Here is an 18,254-nt window from a genome sequence, read left to right on the forward strand (position 1 = left end):
GCTCGCAGTGACTCTGGTCCCCTATGGAGTCCGAAAGGGGCCGCAAAGTGAATGTACACTGACTGGGTGCTTCACTTGGTGGAGGGAGATGTTTGGGGAGGGGAGTTTTGGGGAAGAGGGGTGTTGAGGGAGCAGGGGTTTTGGGGGGTGTTTGGGGTAGGGGGGTGTTTTGGGAGGGGGTTTAGGGCTTGTGTGCATTTACATTGTTAGTTAATACATCGTTTTCACCTGCATCACTGACTGGTCATTCCTTTTTTTCAAAACAAGTGTTTACTGTGATGGTGCATGATGACTACAACGGTGCATGGGGTATACAGAGTGGAGGGGAACTCCCAAATAATTCTCTATCAAGACTTGGCGGGCCATGCGCCATCCCTTGCCTCTATGTACACGTGCATGGGCTCGGCTGGTGCTGCATCATCATTATCCTCTGGTGGAGGAATGTCCAGATCTGGGGGTAGGGGTATGTTGCACATGACGCAGAGGTTGTGCAGCATTGCACAGGCCAGGACTATCTGCCCCCACCTTCTTTGGCCTGTACATGAGCACTACTCCAGACTGGTGTCAGCATGTGAAACGTGCCTTCAAGAGCCCTAAGGCCCGCTTGATGGTCACCCTGGTCCTCATATGGGCCCTGGTGCATGCCACTTCCTGCGGCGTATGGGAATTCCTCAGAGGGGTCATCAGCCACGGAAGCAGCGGGTATCCAGAGTCACCTAAACAAGGTCTAAGGACACAGGTGTGAGTAATGATGCTCGACAGTGGTGTTGCCTATGATGGCCGAATCTCAATGGTCAGTCTGTACATGCATGTCCCATGTCACATTGTGCCACACTGTTTCACGTTCGAGTATTGCACTGCTCAGGGAGGGGTGTTGCACCCTGGTGCCTGTAGTGCATTGCATGTGGATGACCTGTTGGGTTTGAAATGGCCTGGTCAGTAACTGCTACATCTCCAGTAATGTGATACTCTTGTGTGTTGTGGCCTGTGAATTGAGGGGTGCGCTGGTGGGTCTTGCATGTGCAGAGTGCTCTCTGGACATGCAATTGTGACATTGTTGCACCTCCTCTACCCCTTTTCCTGTCACTGATGCTGCTAAGAAGATGGTATTGTACATGTACTCACCCAACGTCCTATGTCCTCTGTGATGGTCCCTGTAGGCCAGCAGCATGCGGTTCCGCAGGACTACTGCGTCGTGGGTTGATTCTGGGAATCAGGCACAGCAGTGTGTGATGGTAAGGTCAGCATCACAGATGACCTGGACATTCAGGGTATGGAACTGCTTCTCATTCCTGTAGACCTCTGAGGCGTGGGGGGCCACGAGCTCAACATGCGTACAGTCCAATGCTGCCACCACATTGGGCATGAACACAATAGCATAGAAGCAGGCCTTGGTGGCATTGAACTGGGCCTGGGTGGTGAGGAGGGCGATGTGCTGGCCCACATGGCGTAGGAGGGCTTCCAGCACCTGCACCGGCACTCTGAAAAGGCAGGCAGCGAAATGCTGTGCAGCTGGCTCACAGAGTGCTGGAACGTGCCAGTGGCCAGGAAGTGCAGGACCAACACCAGCTTTAGCAGCAGTGGTATGGGCGACCTTACAGAGGACTGAGTAAAAACAGAAGCCACGAGCAGAAACCAGGGTTTGGTAAACACACGATACATAGAGCGGCACCGAAGTACATGAAATGCTAGACACAATGCTAAGACTCACCAGTGTTATCAAGAAACCTATTCTGTTATATGGGTGTCCATAAACAGTGATCCCACAGTGGTGAGCTGTTCGCAAAAAACCTGAAAGTGTGGTCTGAGCGTGCAGTGAAAGAGTGTGCATATGTGGGTACACAGAGTCCTCCCACGACTGTAGTCCAGTCCTTAAGCTGCCAAGGAGCCCACCATCTCTCATGTGTGGGAATGGCTGACATACACAGCAGAGCCTGAGCTGCTTTGTGACTTTACACCATCTGCGATGCCCGAGCTATGTGAAGGCGACCCCGAATGTGCCAGAGGAAGTGGTCCATAAGTCACATTTAATGGACCTTTTCTAAGGTTTCCTAGGTGTGCTCTTCGAAACCCTATTCCTTCCAATGTACTAGAGCATACGTCTTGCCTCCTATGCGACAATTCCAGGATAGCTCGGACTTCGTACTATTCCTTTTCATCAATGGACAAAGTGTCCGGGTTTGCAGGTAATCTGGTATTGGCTGTACTGCCTTCATTAAAGGTACATGAAAGACCAGATGGATCTTCCAATAGGTGGTAATGCCAGTTTCATAGCCACAGAATTCATAATCTTTGTTATGGTGAAAGTACCCACAAATGTGTCCACTATTTATTTTTGCATGAAATACATAGATCGAACTGCACATGCTTGTGCATCTGTGCTACACTTTTACGCTTCTTTGTGTGTGGCCAACTGAGCAGCTTCATGCCCTGTTGTGGATCCGGATAATACAGAATATTTTGGCATAAGCCACAAAGACCAATGTGGGTTCAGGAACAGCAGATGATGGCATACAGGGATGGTATTGACAACTCACAAAAAAGGGATAGTCCCACTGAGGAATGGGAAGCCTTATTACATGCAAATTCTGAGGTGCACATGAGAGAGTAACATTGCATGTGGTTCTGGAGACAGAAACACTGCAAGTACTGCTCTAATGTCTGTATTAAGTATTCTGTCTGTCCATCAGTATAGGGATGATATGTTGAAGGCAGTCTATGGTCGAAACCCAACAGATGGCCCACACACTGCCAGAAATGTGTGCTGAATTGTGGCTGACATCATGAAGGTCGGAAGATTGTGCAGGCGAAATACATGCTGGAAATACAGGGCCGCCGGTGCAGACATAATCCAGGAAGTGTCCCATCTCTGTGAAAGCGTCCACAGTGATGAGGATGCTGTCATACTAGCTTTTGAGGGAGTAGCTCTACAATAAAGTACAGAGACAGTGTGCCATGAGTAAGGAGGGAGAGGAATAGGTGGTACTAACCCTGCTGGTTTACTCTGGAACGCTTTAGTCTGGGCACATATGGTGTAGATACCAATGTAGTCAGTGGTATTGGCTCTTGTGGGGTGTCACCTGCACCAACAATTCAGCAAGTCGAAGGTCTTTTGATGGCTGAGATGCACTGTGAGCGGTGAATCATGACACAATTGAAAGGTAAGCTGAATCATTGCAGTATTTTGCAGAGAAAGGGCTTACTGCGCATAAGGAAAACTGCTTTGAATAGTCTACTGTTTGGTGGACACCATCACTTGAGGGTGTAGGACTTACTGTCACAATTCATCTAAAAGGGCAGAAAGGGCATCATACATACGAAGGATATGTCCTTTAGTCAGAATCAACAAGAGGATGCTTGATTGCTCTCTCCGTCACCATGGAAACGGGATAAAGAGTCGACCTTGCCATTGGCAGATCCTGCATGGTGGGTAAGGACATGCATGCCGTGCCTTAGTGTAGTCACTAGATTTATTTGGTCTGTAAAAATGTATTCCTTAATTGCGAGTGGAAGTAGCAAATTTATCTGTAGGCAGCGCTGTGACCATCCTGCTCTGAGTGCCAAATGGGATGCATCGTCATATACCACAAAGGGTTAAGGGTTTACAGTGCTGCAACTCATGAAGCCCGGGCGTGCAGGCTGGGTTTAGGGTGAGGCAACATGCCATATCTATGTGAAGAGATCTTTGGCCATGCATGGTGTCCGATAACTGTGGACTTGGACTGCCGAGGCATGGAGAGCTGTTTTGTGATATTTTACAAAGATGTGTGCTCATATACGGACAATGCAAAATGCCCTGCACAGACCTGTGCACAACGTGCAAACGGCTCTACTATTTACAAAGGGCATGTGTTCTTTATGCTGGATCTGGCGAACCAGTGGACTTTGGCACCAACTTCCTTAATGGAGGCGGTGAGCTCTCGACTCCTGCATTTCTATCTGACCCTTGGTCTCCTGATGCTACCAGTCCACCTTCCACACCCAGAGAAGTCAAACCCCTGAGGTCAGCCCGACAGCAGGATTTTTGAAGATATGGGTATGTTTATTTTTAGCCCTTGGCAACGGGTGAAATGAATATTGGGCTAGTGGGCTCCAGCTCGGCATTGGGGTAGCTGCACCCAAGGCTCAAAAATGACCAATGTAGCCAGTGTGCTTTCATGTGTAGCCTGTCTGAGTAATAGGTGGGGCCCAGTACCCGACCATCCCTTTGGTAATAACACACGTGCTGCCACTGTATCTAACCACTCCTCTACCTCGGCTTCTTTTGGCAAATGCACCAGAGGTGCTTTCTTAGCACGTGCACAGATTGTCCTACAATGCATGCTTCATTTTCCCCGCATATTTCTGTTAGGTAAGATTTCCACAGAGCTGGTAAATCTTCCTTTCCTGGTTCAACTCCATAACTTTTTGCTTTTCTAGTGGGATATTTTTCATTAATACCTCAGTGAGTGGGAACCTTTTTCCACACTCACCTAATCTTTAACTCTTTTTATGGGTGTCATTTTTAAGACTCTCCATAGTGTCTTTTTAGTTATCACGTTTAACAACGTATTAGCAATAAGTGCCTGTTGTTGGTGGGCTGCCCTAGGGGCTCCCCATTTAACTTTCTTGTGCTAATCTTGAGTGAACTACAGTTCCCAAGGGTAGAAAGGATCTTTGGATCCCTTTTACATTTTGTTAGGTCAAACCACACACCCCACCTTATATGGAGTGCTGGGGAGATACAATGTATCCCCTTTCACATTAAAACTGTAACAATTCTGTTACAGTGACAAGCTTACCTTTAATGGCAGGTGGCAGTGATACCTTTTAATAATTTGGTGCACAGTTACCGCAGGCTGTGATCACAGCTGCAGTAAAGGCACCTATGGGTGCTCATTTTACCAAAACGGCCCATGTCTTCTTTTTCTGCCATTTTAGTGTTTCTTGTTGTTTCCTGTTCCTTCCCCTGACATCCAGGGTGGGAAATTCCTTTGTGTGAGTTTTGACTTCGGCGGGAGTCCCCATGACACCGCGGCCAGGCTCCAGTCAGTCTGTAAGCACAGGAAGTGGGGAAGGAGTACAAAACTTGTTTGTCTTACGCCTGGGAAAATTCCCAGTGGGGGGCTGGCTGTCCTGATTGGAAAACCAGATGCCCCTTTCTTGTAAAATGTGGGGAGAGAATGCAGAGGTTGTGCTGTAGTTCCTGATAAATACTGGAAACCTGGAAGCTGAAGTCATATCGACCATTGGAACTTAAACCGAAGAGGATGACGAAGGAAAATCGGCAGAGACGATTTCCAGCGAGCGGAGAGCCTGCTGTGTAACCTGAGCCTGCTGCAGCCCTTCAATCCAATCGACCTGGGGTCTCCGAAAACGACGACCCAAACCCAGAAGACCTGCATTTTGAGCCATCCCACGGGTTGCTGCGACCTTGCATTTTTGCAATATCCCAATACCCTGGGACCTCCAGCCATTGTGCGGTGCACGGTCTTCCGAATTCCGAATCTAGCTGAAACTTCGTGGGCATCTTGGTGCATCTCCAGAGACACAAATCGAGTCTGAAAAGTCCCCTCACAACAGTGATGGACCTTTAAAGCGACGAGAATTCAACCACGATTTTCTGTCTTCTTCTGTGCTCCTTGAAAAGGTGCCAAATCCGCAGAACCGCATTCAACTGCGAGAGAAATCTTGCTTAGAGCCTTCTTCATCGATCCCTGCTGCAAATTCCCTTCTGAGGGTTTGTGTTCAGTGTCCAGGACAAGGAATCCACTGACCGGGTATTTGGCTGCAGTCCCTGAAGTTCTCCTGCTGCAATCTCTTCTGCATTGCTGAGGTACTGTGTTGGCTTGGGTATATACTTACCTTAAGCCTTTTGGGATTTCTGTGTAGTCCCGGGGTGTTTTCTGTGATTGGGAGGTCCCTCGTCCAGTGCACCCAGTCCCACTACTAGAATCCTGCTGGGGTGTCTTCTGTGAAGCCCCTGGACCCTCTTCTAACTCTAAAGTAAAGCACTCACCTGTTTGCCCAGTTTTCCTAAGGAACTCTGAGTTTTGCTACTAAAGAACTTCTTCTAGCACTGCCTATTGGTAACTAGTCCTAGTGACCCCCCTTCTGCCACTGAGAACACTCATGCCCCAAGAATAAGGGAAAGACTTTGAAGGGTTTGGGACTTCTGCCTAGAAAAGAAATCAAGTGTTTTACTTACTTGTAAATAGTTGGTTGGTAACTGTAATTCTAAGAGTGAACAGTTACAAAAGTTCTTACTGATCTTGAATGTGTGATGCACTATTCTTAAAAGTATGGTTAACATATTTTCTTCCTTAGCCACTGTTTTGCCAGTCTAATAGAAAGGAGATGTGAAGGTATTTTACTCTCCTGTGATTAGGTTGTGCCTCTTTACAAAAGTAATGTGTTAGTTTCACCAGATAATTCCTGTAGGGTAATTGTATGAGTGTTCTCCAACTGTTGGTATCACCAGGTTAGTCCTGTTAAGATAACTCTATGAGTGTCCCCCAACTGGGTCTTGCTTCTCCTGACTTGCTGCTAGCCTGTCCTTGATAAGTCTACATTAGGTTGTTGCCTACCTAGAATAACTATTCAGTTAAGTGTGTCATTGGGTTTTACTTTCCCCTTCATTGTGAAGTTAAAGTATGTAGGTTTTACTTACCTTGTGTTAGTTATTGCTTACCTCAATCTGGGTTCCATGATTTCAAAAGCATCTGTAATTGTATATTACATCCTTAGGTTTTACTCACCTGGTATAACTGTGTGTTTTGACAAAAGTAGTTATAGGATTTTACTGCACCTAAGATAAGTGTTTCACTATTCACAAAAAGTATGTTGTCCAGTTGACTGTTTATGTGATTTGTTCCAAGAGTCACTATACAACTGGAAGAGCCTAATGCCCTTGTATTCCTGAATGTAATCTGAAAGTAGCCATTGGTCTTTTACTCCCAAAGAATAAGTTTGACCTATACTAAATGTGTATAACAAGGTTTTGACTTCCCTAGAACTACTGTTAGGTGTTCCGAATAAGGTTTATACTTGGGTCTGTGGATTTCAAGTATAGTGTTGTGTTTTTATATTGTGATTTCATATAATGTGTTAGTACTTACTCAACCCCTAGACTTATCTGGGCCTACCTGTATTTAAATAAATCCTTTATTTTTACAATACATAGTGTTTCAGTGTTTCTTTGGATCCTTTGTATTACAATTTCACTTGTACTGTATCGACTGCCTTCTCTCCCTCCTAAGATAAGCCTGGTTGCTCTGTCTACGCTACCATATACTCAGGTGGTACAGTCTTATACTATGAGTGGAGTCTTGTACTGCTTCAGTTGAATGGTTTTCAAGAAGTGGGTAGCACTTCAGAAAAACTGTCTTAACAATTTTGAATCCTAATTTCAATAAAAATGCATATGTATCTTTGTGTGCTTCCAGCGTGAATATATGACATGGTTTTGCTGTCACCCACAGGCCATAACTGGAAGTTTAGTGCCGTTTGCAGAGCTCTCAGGGACTCAGCCTGAACAGGAATAAAACAATAATTACATGAACGAATGAAGCAGCAGCAAAGATAAGGGCCACAAGTTGCCTTCATTAATGTTTTTCACAGACGAAGAGACTAAAATGCCAATCTTTTCTATCATCAATATAACATGCCAAAGAAAGGTTGTGCATTCTAGAACTAGGTTCCACCAGGCTGCTAACATAACCACTACGCCATTTCTTCCAAATATGCTTGAAAACAAGGGTTACAAACCAGTCATATGAAACTCTGCTATTCCCATTTTCAAAAGTAAGAACCACCTCTTAATAGCCACCCATGAACATCCAAACGTTTACTTGATGAACGCCTCCTTCTCTAAATCACGGTTTCACAACACAAAACACCAGACTCCAGTCCAATGCTTGCAGCGGGTCGCAGGTGGGGGAGGGGATGCAGGAAACATGGAATCAACAACTAAAAAGCACAAATCACTTAATAAATCGAGTTTTCACCCCTAAACCCCCACTCAAATCAGGAGGGAAACCTGCTCTGTTGGCGATCTGAAAGTAAAGGTGAACCTAGGGAAGAGACTTAGGGGGTCATTACGAGTATGGCGGTAGGGTGTTAACGGCACCGGTAAGGATGCCGGTGCCGTTAACCCCCTACGGCCATATTCCGAGGTCCATTAGCGGGTCCCACCAGGAACAGCTGGTCTGACCAGCAGTTCTTAGTGGGACCCGTTAAGAGACCAGGGAGCAAATAACGGGCCCGCTATTAGCGGGCCCGTTATTTGCTCCTTCCCCATTCCCATTGAGCCCTATGGGGGCTTAAATGGGAATGGGGAATGGTTTACTGAATGGGTACTTACCGCGTTCTCCAAGTTTGGAATGACCTGGTAAGTCCCCATTCATTGACACCGGACCCGGGTTTGGAGGCAGCCATGGCGCTAATAGTGCCATGGCTGCCTCCAAACTCGTAATGACCCCCTTAGTGTACAACCCTCTAAGCACAGGCACCAGGCAGCGCATGTTCATAGTGAGACATACGATGTAAAGACACTTCTGGAGGGAGCACCTAAAGTGGCGACAGGTTGCCAGTCCTATAATTCCGCTGGCGACCCTTACCCGTTCAATCGTGTTTTGTCCCAACTCGGCGCCAACCAAACTAAGAGTGATTAATATTGCATTGTATTTGTATTGTATTTATTATGTTTATATAGCACTTTCATCCAAAGCGCTTTACATTATAACAACAGAATACATAGAACATTATAACAGAAGAAGCAATTTACAATGAATCGAACCAATAAAAAACAGTAGGAGCAATTAATCTGTGAGGGGGAGGGGTTGAGGAAGGGAAAGAGGAGGGGAGAAACGGAAGGGATATAAGGGTGGAGTGAGGGAGGATAAGGGGAGGGGGAGGGAGGAGAGGATCATAGGGAATATTTGAGGGAAGGGGAGAGGATGAGAGGTGGGGAAGGTTAGGAAGGTTATAAGGCGGGGAATGGAGAAGGAGAGATTTCAGGGAAGTGCGGAAGGAGGAAAAGGTAGGTATAGAGCAGATTGAGAGAGGTAAGGAGTTCCAGTGGAGGGGGGCTAGGAGCTGAAAGGAGCGGAAATGGGAGCAGGCACATGGGGAAGGGGGAACGGTGAGAAGGAAGTGGTCGGCTGAACGGAGGGAGCAGGAGGGATTATAGAAAGAGAGGAGAGATAAGGGGGAGCCAGGTCATGGAGAGATTTAAAGACTAGACAGAGGAAATTAAATTTAAGTTGGGAGTAAAAGGGAAGCCGGCCAAGGGAGGAGAGCGAAGAAGAAATGGAGTCATGCGAGCCAGGGCAGCTGAGGTTTGCATTGGAGGGCAGTACCACACGTGGAAGAACAGGGGTGCATTACACCAGTGCGCTGCTGCCCAACGTGGGATATGGGATATTGGAAACTGGAGCTCCTAGTTGTGGTTTAGGCCTATCCAGGCGTCCTTGCTGCCAACGACTTTTCCAGTGTGCTTGGACGAAACAGTCTACTTACCAAGGTCAACTAATGAGATGTCTGTTAAGAATGTCGATGTTCAAACAGAAACCTCGTGCGCTGTTACACTGACGCTTAAGTTCAAAATGCTGGTTTCGTTTAAGCAGGAATTAATGGTGCAGGCTAGCACCACTTGAGGGACACTGGGCTTATGGAACGAGCCTTATGTTGCCTATTTCCTCAGAGGGAGGAAGAAGGCTTTCCGCCAAGACTAAGGGGGGAGGAAACAGTGGAATGCAGTGCCGGGCAGTGGAACATCAGCGGTGGAGATTAGACAATGAATCGAGAGAAAGAAAAAGAAGAGAGAAGCTTGCACAGGTTTATGTGCAGCTGACATGCAAGTAAAGAGGTGCTATGGAAGCCATCTTGTTGCTTTCCTTAATTGCAGCTCTAACAATCTTTAATCTTGTACAGGAGTGGAGAGCATGTCGAGATGTCAGAGACTAGTTCTCAAGCGCAAGAGCATCTTATTTGCAACTCACCTGGGCATGCCGCATCAGCTTGAAAGGCTGAAGTGTCTCCTGGTAGAAGAGGTGGTGATAGGCCTGTAGGTCAAACCAGAGGTATGCACTGTTCTTCCACAGCTAGAAGAGGAAGTCAAGGGGCACGGTTACTGATCCCGCCAAAGGCTACTGGGGCACACCATGTAACAGAGACACACACATTCATCTGTCCAAATCCCAAATCCTGACCTCATTGCGGGCATCATACACATTGCAACACTTCTCTTAATAAAAACCTGATATGGCATCAATGTAAATGGCACCTTTTATGGACTGAAAGTGTTTTACTCATTAGACACCACGGTTTGCCTGTTTTGCGTTTATCAAAGGCCTCTTCCATTTCATGGTACATTCGTGGTGCACCACTACACGTTATGCATAATTTGTTGGCTATATGGACTCGGCAATGGGCATAGACTTTTTGAGTTGGCAGAAACCTATCTTGGTAGGTTGGTTTTGTCTATGATGTCATCTTTATAGCGGGCTCCACGTTTTTTATTTTAGCCCAATGCAATGAAAAACCCTGATGATTTATTCACTGCTTAGAAAAGCAGAGCTCTGCTTCACTGATGATACCCAACAAGGCTGAAATGTGTCTGGGTTGTTGTTCAGAGGAGTATTGCCTAGCATTTTGGTGCTAGGCTGTCCTTGTGGGCGGGACCAGACTGATATGCAAATGGTTATTTCTCCTCTCTGAAAGGTACAGTGAGCTAAAACGTGGTTACAGACCCTGCTGAATAGGAACTAACCCATCAAACGTGTTATTTGACTGTGTTCGCTCTCAGTCGAGGGGTGCCAACATGTGTGTGTTGGTGAATTTGTTGTATGGATGCTTAGCTAGAATAGACATTTGGGGAATACGATATTGTTGCCTCACTACTCTTGAACACCAGAGTTCAGCATATCGGCAAGTGCTACAGAAATCTTCATTGGAGAAATATGCTTGAAAATGAGTATGCCCTTTAGGACCCACAGCTCTCTCCCTCAATTGCAATTGGAACATACTGGGACCGGCTCACACAACTTCAGCCGCAAGGGGATATTCATCCTCAAAGTGCACTAGCGCCTACCGTGCCCGATTCCTGAAACAATAAATCCCACAAAACAGGTAATCTGCATTGTTAATATGAATGAGCGCAAATTGCTCATGATTGTGAATGTTTTCAACCTGTTGCCTTGAAAGTAAACACTTTTAGGGAAAACATATTAAATATGTTTTTTCATTTTCAACTATAACCAAAAAAGTGATGGGTGGAAGTTTTTCAATAAATCAGAACCGCTGGCAATGCTCTGTGCAACCTTTCACACCACTGCTTTTTTGCTTGTCAGCGCCCTTGTAAAAGGGGTCCAGCCAAATGCAAATCAGCCAGTACTGCCACCAATGGGAGCAGCTCAGACTGAACTGCTAGATCAGGTCCCCTCTGCACGGAAACACAAGCAATCCCAGACATGTTTCGGCCTTTTTGGGCCTCATCAGTGAGGTGCAGCTTGGTTCCCTATGGCACAGCAAGCAAGCGACCCACGTCTGGGCAAAACTTTCCAGCCATCACCTTATGGTTTTGCTTCTCACCCTGAGTGGGACGGATATGCCCAGACATGGGTCCTGAGCCTGATGGGCCGCTAGAGACCCAAGCTACTCATCACTGATGACACCCAATGAGGCCAAAACATGTCTGGGGATGCTTGTGATCTCATGTAGAAGGGATGTGACCTAGCAGTTCGGGCTGGACCGCCTCTTTTGGGGTGCGACCAGGCCCGATTTGCATATAGTCATTCCCCTTGTGTAGTGGTTTGGCAGGCTGAAAAACAATGGCCTGAAGGGTAGCCCAGAGCTTTGCCAGTGGTTACAATCAATTCTAAACACCTTCCAGCATCACCTTTTGGTTTTGCTCTTTTCATTTTTAACTTGTCACATTAAATATCACTTTCACGGCTTGAGCCTGCGGACGTGCTCCCTTGATGTAAATCGAGCCAATTCCATACACGCAAAATGTGCGCATTGTCGTATATGGGATTCGTTGTTAATTCCCATCCCTACACATTTTCCATGCAGGCACAATGTGCTTTCAGTGCGCAGACATATTTGTAGATGAATTGACCCCACTGCGTACAACAGACGAAGTCTGCCCAATACACAATGTACTTAGACATACACATACATGCCTGCCATGTGCGCACAGCGGGCAGTATTTAATGTAAACAGCGTTTACAATGGATCCTTATGGACTCCACCGGTTTTATGATGGTGCATAAAGCCAGTGGACTTCATAGCGATCCCCAGCATTTGCAGTGCCATAAAATTCATGCCAGCATGAATGTTGGGGCATTTGTGTGGCGGAGAGGAAGGGAGGTGGAGGAAAAGCAAGTTGCGTTCCGCCCCTCCTCTCCGCCATACAATTGGACTAAAATGGGCTGTGATAAAGCATGTCATAAGAGCCTTGCACAAGGCTTTTACACCATAGATTTATGGGTACAGCTCATTAGAAAATGAGCTCCAAAGGCTTATCTCAAATTCTTGCAGTGGCCATTGTGACAAATCTGGAGGTTTCGTCCCTTCTTCGCAATGGGCGAGGGGGCACCCCTTTGAGGCTAGGGAGGTGAGCCTGCTCAGCAAAACTCTCCCTAGGGGTTTGGGAAAGCGGGACCTCACTGGGAGAGACTGCCTTCCAGGGGACAAAGAAACCCATTCCCAGGGGGAACCCCCTATAACTAAGACATTATCCCAATACATGGGAATCTGAGAAGCTGATGTTAAATTCAGCTGTGTGACTCAAAGTAATACTAAAAGAAAGTGCCTTAGGATTTTTGGTTTTGGCTCAATACAATGCTGGCCTCTCCTTGGGTTTGATAGTAAAACATAAACAAGATGCCCCTTTTTGGTAACAGAAGAATAAAGGCACAATTACCCTTGAATGGAGAAGAAGAAGCAATATGCAGAGGCAAGCCTCTGATGTGAGCATGTATTGCAATCAGCCAAACGGCTCACAGAAACTACCGAGAACCAAGAGAGACATATGGAAAGAGGGGTTATGAATAGCCCTGCGGGATAATTGAGACATTGGGACAGAGAAACTCAAGAGAGCCAGAGGGGCCCAATAAGACAAGTGAAGAACCAGTTCAAGGGGAACACAGATGCAAACAATATGTGAACCTTGTGAGGAGAAACCCACCCAAGTGTTTGAGGGGGATTAAGGAGGTATCCCTCCACCTACGATAACTTGGGACATTTGATCTTTTCAGTAGCTTGAGACTTTATTTTGCAAACTTGAGATACTTTTGGAACTGTGACAGATGGCCAAGCACTTTTAACCCTGGGAGCATTGTTTTGTATTGAGAAGCATTGGATCAGAAACCAGGAGGAATTCCTGGGAGTTTTAAGAGAGATGGGGGTGCACAACTCGAAAAGATGGAGACTTGGCCAAGTTTTTCTTTTACATTTTTCTATGTGGTAGGGCCAATTGAGAGGATAGGTCTTGGACAGAGGACCATTTTTGTAATTCTGACTATTGACAAGCACCTTAGTATAGTTGGTTAGGAAGGGAACTCCCCTTTTAGCAATAGGGCGAGAAGGCATTTTCTTTTAAGTTGATAACATGTCCTCTGGTCCGAGTCCTCCATCTAATTTGCCACACCATATAAAGTTCTCTTCCCAAATAGTAGAAATTCAGGAATAGATGGATGCATATTTTTTAAAACGTCATCCTTGTGTTAAGTAACCATACTACTAATTAACTTTCTGGCATATGGCATAAAGAGCACGTTCACTATTTATCTTAACATGACCAGATCGGCAATCCGGGTTCCAACTGATCCGTAGGGAAATACAGTAATAGCCAAAAGGCAGTCCAGTTGGGCCAGTGTCGGGCAGTTTTTTGACCCAGTTTTATTTTACTTGGTGGTTTGTGGGCACTACAATAAATTAGAACAACTGGTAGTGTTAACCAAGGTTACAGATACAATGATGCTTTCCAAAGAGGGAGGATAGCTCAGGGGCAACGTGCTCGCTTTGGAAGCAAGCCGACGTGGAGCAACACAGGTTCGATCAACAGGTCCGCGCTTAGAAACCTCTGGGTATTAAGCGCGTTATAAATAACCAATTACAATTACAACCAATTTACCCAAATGTTCCCAAGCATGTCTCCCGGTACCACTCAAAAAAGATATTTTCTCAAACAGGCACAGCTTTCAATTTGTGAATTTGTCCTTTTTTGTGTCTGATATATTTTTTGGTCCAGACCAAACCTGTGCTAATGTTTAAAAATTTGATTATTTCACCTCAGTGCCTAAATAATGGTTTATTATGTTATTTTTATCAGAGGGTGCAGGTCGTTCTTGCTGTCCATTCTAGGCTCCACTATGGAAATTGTCTTTAACTAGAGCTACTGAAATATACCTCAGATACATTTCAAACCCTATAAAATGCCAAGACTAGTTTGTTGACCAGAACGCCTGTTTGGAGCACAAAGCACCAGCGATAAGATAGTTATATGGTTGCAAGAAGGTAAGAGAGAGTGACTGAAGGCCCTCCATCTGCCTTGTAGCATTTATTTTGACCAAATATGTACCAACTTCCCTTTGCAGTCATTTGCAGTAGAAGTAGTAGACGTGTGTCTTCTACTGAAAATACCCAATATTACAAATCACAAAAGGATGGAAGTCTATATCTCAATGAAGCTTCTTCTCCCTGAAACTCAGTGTTAGGCTTTCGTGCCCTGGTATTTTCTTAAATATATTCGTCACCCCAAACAACCATCCTTGAATTTTACAGAACCCTCATACCATGCAACAACATGTTGCACTTGTGCAGCTGCACATTGGGGCATTTCTCAGGAATGGCTGCATTAACAAAATGACAAAGGACAAGTGGTAAGCATGATGTTCCTCTGGCCACAGGAAAAGCCAGGGAGAAATATGTTGACCATACAAAGGATAGGATTATTTCAAGGCAACTGTAGCAGTGCCATAGACCTAAGCATGGCTGCACACATCTGAATAGACCAATCCTGCAGCTTAAACCAGTGGGAAAATAGAGTTATCAGAGTTCAAAGGTTTACAATCTTCACAGACTGTATGAAAAACATAAAACTCTCTGTGCCATGCAAGTTGGGGGTGGGCAGGGATAGTCGCCATTTCCAACATTCAGAATACCTTCATCTGACTCAAACTATGATGATGAATTGACATCTCTATAGTAACAGTAATTAAAGGTATGGTTTGCATTACTCTAAGGTCCTGAGCTAAAAAGATGGAGAAAGATAAGCCCAAATGAGGTGGAAGATCGAATGTTACAGTGCATTAGGTCAAACTATGAGTGCTATTGGCAGGTAATATAGAGCTACTGTATTTGGGAAAAGAAGAAATAGCGGTCTTAGACACAGTTGATGGTAAACCACAGCTTCCACACCAAATCACTTCCTACAGTGTAAGAATGACTTTTGAATAGTCATGACTCCTTTGTTTTATAGCAAGAGCATCTAACTCAGCTTGTTATTTTGAAAACTTTCTAAAGATTAGATAATCTGATCAAAGGATGAGGAGGGCAGAAGGGGCATAAGTAGAAAATGGATTGGAGGTATTATCAAGTGGGCAGTTATCAGAAGCAATATGCAAAGACAGTTTTTTTTTTTTTATTTAAAAGAATTTTTTATATATAGTTTTACAAAAGAAAACTTTTATAAACAATTATTGTGTAAATTTGAAAAAGAAAACATTTACAAGCCAAAAAAATATATAGGTTTACAAAAGAAAACCGCTACAAACAGAAATTATGTAATACATGAACCTTGTGAATTGTAAACATGATGATTAAAATTTCAGTCGACGAGAGTTAAAAAGATATTGGGTTCCTTAACCTTTTCTTTAAACAAACTTTGCTACATTACAATCAACAAAACATAGATTATAGATTGAATTCATCACCCATTTCTTTGCTCAATCTTTTCGTTTACCAGCATCATAATTTAAACTACCAAAAAATCGTACCTGAAAGATTGTTTATACGTCATTTTAGGAGAAAGATGTTCAGCTAGAGTTGTTTAGATTGTCATTTATGCTTCCCAATACAGTTTCGATTTTACTCAGCAAACGCACTAATGAAATAATAAGTGCCATACTCCCACCATACATACAGCTATCCCAAAAGGAAGATTTCGAAATATCTGTGTCCTTTGGGGCAAATATCCCCAGATAGTTTTTTCTATCGTGTTCAAAGAAGGTGCAGTCAACTACTAGATGTTTTAAGGTTTCAATAAACCCACTATCGCAAAGGCGACAAAGCTGATTAGTGGATACACCTGTACATTTACACCAATGATGAATTCTCTCAAGTGTGTGATATTGATTCAATTTGAACCTTAGAAAGGCTCGACGAGTCTTACTTGATGGGCATAACTCCAGATAAGGAGATCTCAACACTCTTTTACGTGGCCATCTAGCATATTCCAAATACAATCTGTATGAATTATTACAATCCAAGGTTGCTGACCAGTCACGATCGTAGAGATTCCTTTTGACTTTAGGAAGCTGCATAACTAGATCTTGAATCGTGCAGTCGCAATCGTCTAAGATGAGATTCATTTCATTAGCAAATATGCTGATAGATTTTATTTTTGTCAAAGCAAATAGACCATTTAGATCCACTTATAGGGAGTTATTATGAGGCGCCATAATATCTGCATATCGTGATAGTTTTCTCCAAGACCATCTGGCAGCTAGAGAGGATAAACCAAGTTCATGTCTGATAATAGAGTTAGGGATTGATTTAGATAACCCCAACACACTTTTCCATACATTTCCCTGTATTTGATTTAGTATGCCGCCCACATCAAGAAGACACATATCCAAACCATATAGAAGGATTGGTTCAACTTTCAACATATAGAAATTAATCAACGGTAACAGCGAAAACTCACAGATAGTTCTTAACAAAACCTTCATCATCGATATTAACGGACGTACCTTCGTCTTTAGGTATGATTGCCAAAATTTAAGAGAATACTGAACATTTAAGGGATACCCAAGATAGCGAATTGAGTTTTCACATACAATGATGTTACCATTTAGTTGCCAGTTATATGATTTGATTTTTCTAAAATTGCGAAAAACGACAATTTGTGATTTCAGACAGTTTGGTGTTAGGTTATGAGATGCAGCATAATTAGAGAATCTATCCAATTTTTGTTGTAATCCACTTGGAGTTCGGTCAAACAATAAAATATCGTCTGCAAAACATAACCATGATATTTTCAAATCCCCTAGTTTCACGGGATACATGCCACTTCCATTCCAAATCATATCCATATCACAGATGTATAAGTTAAATAATGTAGCGGCCATGTTACATCCTTGTTTAACTCCTGTCTTGGTCATAATAGGTACTGTAAGGACACCGTCTCTATTTATTCTTATTTGATACGTTGTGTGATTATGCAACATTGCAATTAGTTGGACCATTCTTTTTGGGAAACCAAGTTGTATGAGTTTAGTCCATAATATTTCTCTTATTACTGAGTCGAAAGCACTACTCATGTCCAAGGCTGCCATATAGACAGCCCCGTAATCTGGAATTTTGGTTTGTGCATAAATGTGTGATATAATGAGAGCATTTAACGAGGTCCCCATATACTTTCGAAACCCCGTTTGGAACTTTGAGAATATGCTCTTTGTTTCTATGAAATTTTGTAAACGCTGTAGTAAAAGTATGGAAAAAACCTTTTCTGATGCATCCATCAGTGCAATTGGCCTGAAGTTCTCAGGCAATTTGGGATTCCCCTTTTTGTACAAGGGAATAATTATGGCATTAAGCCATGATTTAGGGATAGAATTAGTCGAAAGAATATAAGCAAACTTTGTATAAAGAATGGCGCCCCAAAAATATGGATCGTCTTTTAAAATACAGGCAGGCAAACCATCCGGCCCAGCCGCCTTGGAATAGTTAAGATGATTAATTGCATCAACAATTTCATTCAGGGAAAAAAATAAATGTTCTTTATAATCGAAATCAAGAATTCCTGAATTATATGTTGAGAATTTCAATGGCAGACTATATTTACATTCAAAGTATTCAATCCAAGTGGACGAGGCAATTGGTGAGGCCATATCATGCAGCGCCACCCCCTTTTTATTATTTAATACTGCCCAGATGTCCCTGGTGTCATGTGTAATGAGATATTTCATCATTTGTTGATTCGCGACAAGCTTCATTTGGAATTTTATGGATTTTAGTTTGTGCCTGTAGTGGTTCCTAATCTTGTT

At 44.0% G+C, this 18,254-nt stretch overlaps 1 protein-coding gene across 1 annotated transcript in view; it reads right to left on the minus strand.

The window, feature by feature from the left end:
* Positions 1–18,254, minus strand: part of RGS22 (regulator of G protein signaling 22) — a 1,706,064-nt gene that overhangs the window by 879,787 nt on the left and 808,023 nt on the right. Inside the window, exon 16 of the mRNA XM_069621432.1 lies at positions 9,981–10,082. Coding sequence (XP_069477533.1) covers positions 9,981–10,082 — 102 coding nt within the window. The remainder of the gene's footprint in view (positions 1–9,980; positions 10,083–18,254) is intronic.

Source organism: Ambystoma mexicanum, chromosome 5q, assembly GCF_040938575.1.
Source record: "Ambystoma mexicanum isolate Mex_15411 chromosome 5q, UKY_AmexF1_1, whole genome shotgun sequence".
Classification (NCBI taxonomy): Eukaryota; Metazoa; Chordata; class Amphibia; order Caudata; family Ambystomatidae; genus Ambystoma; species Ambystoma mexicanum.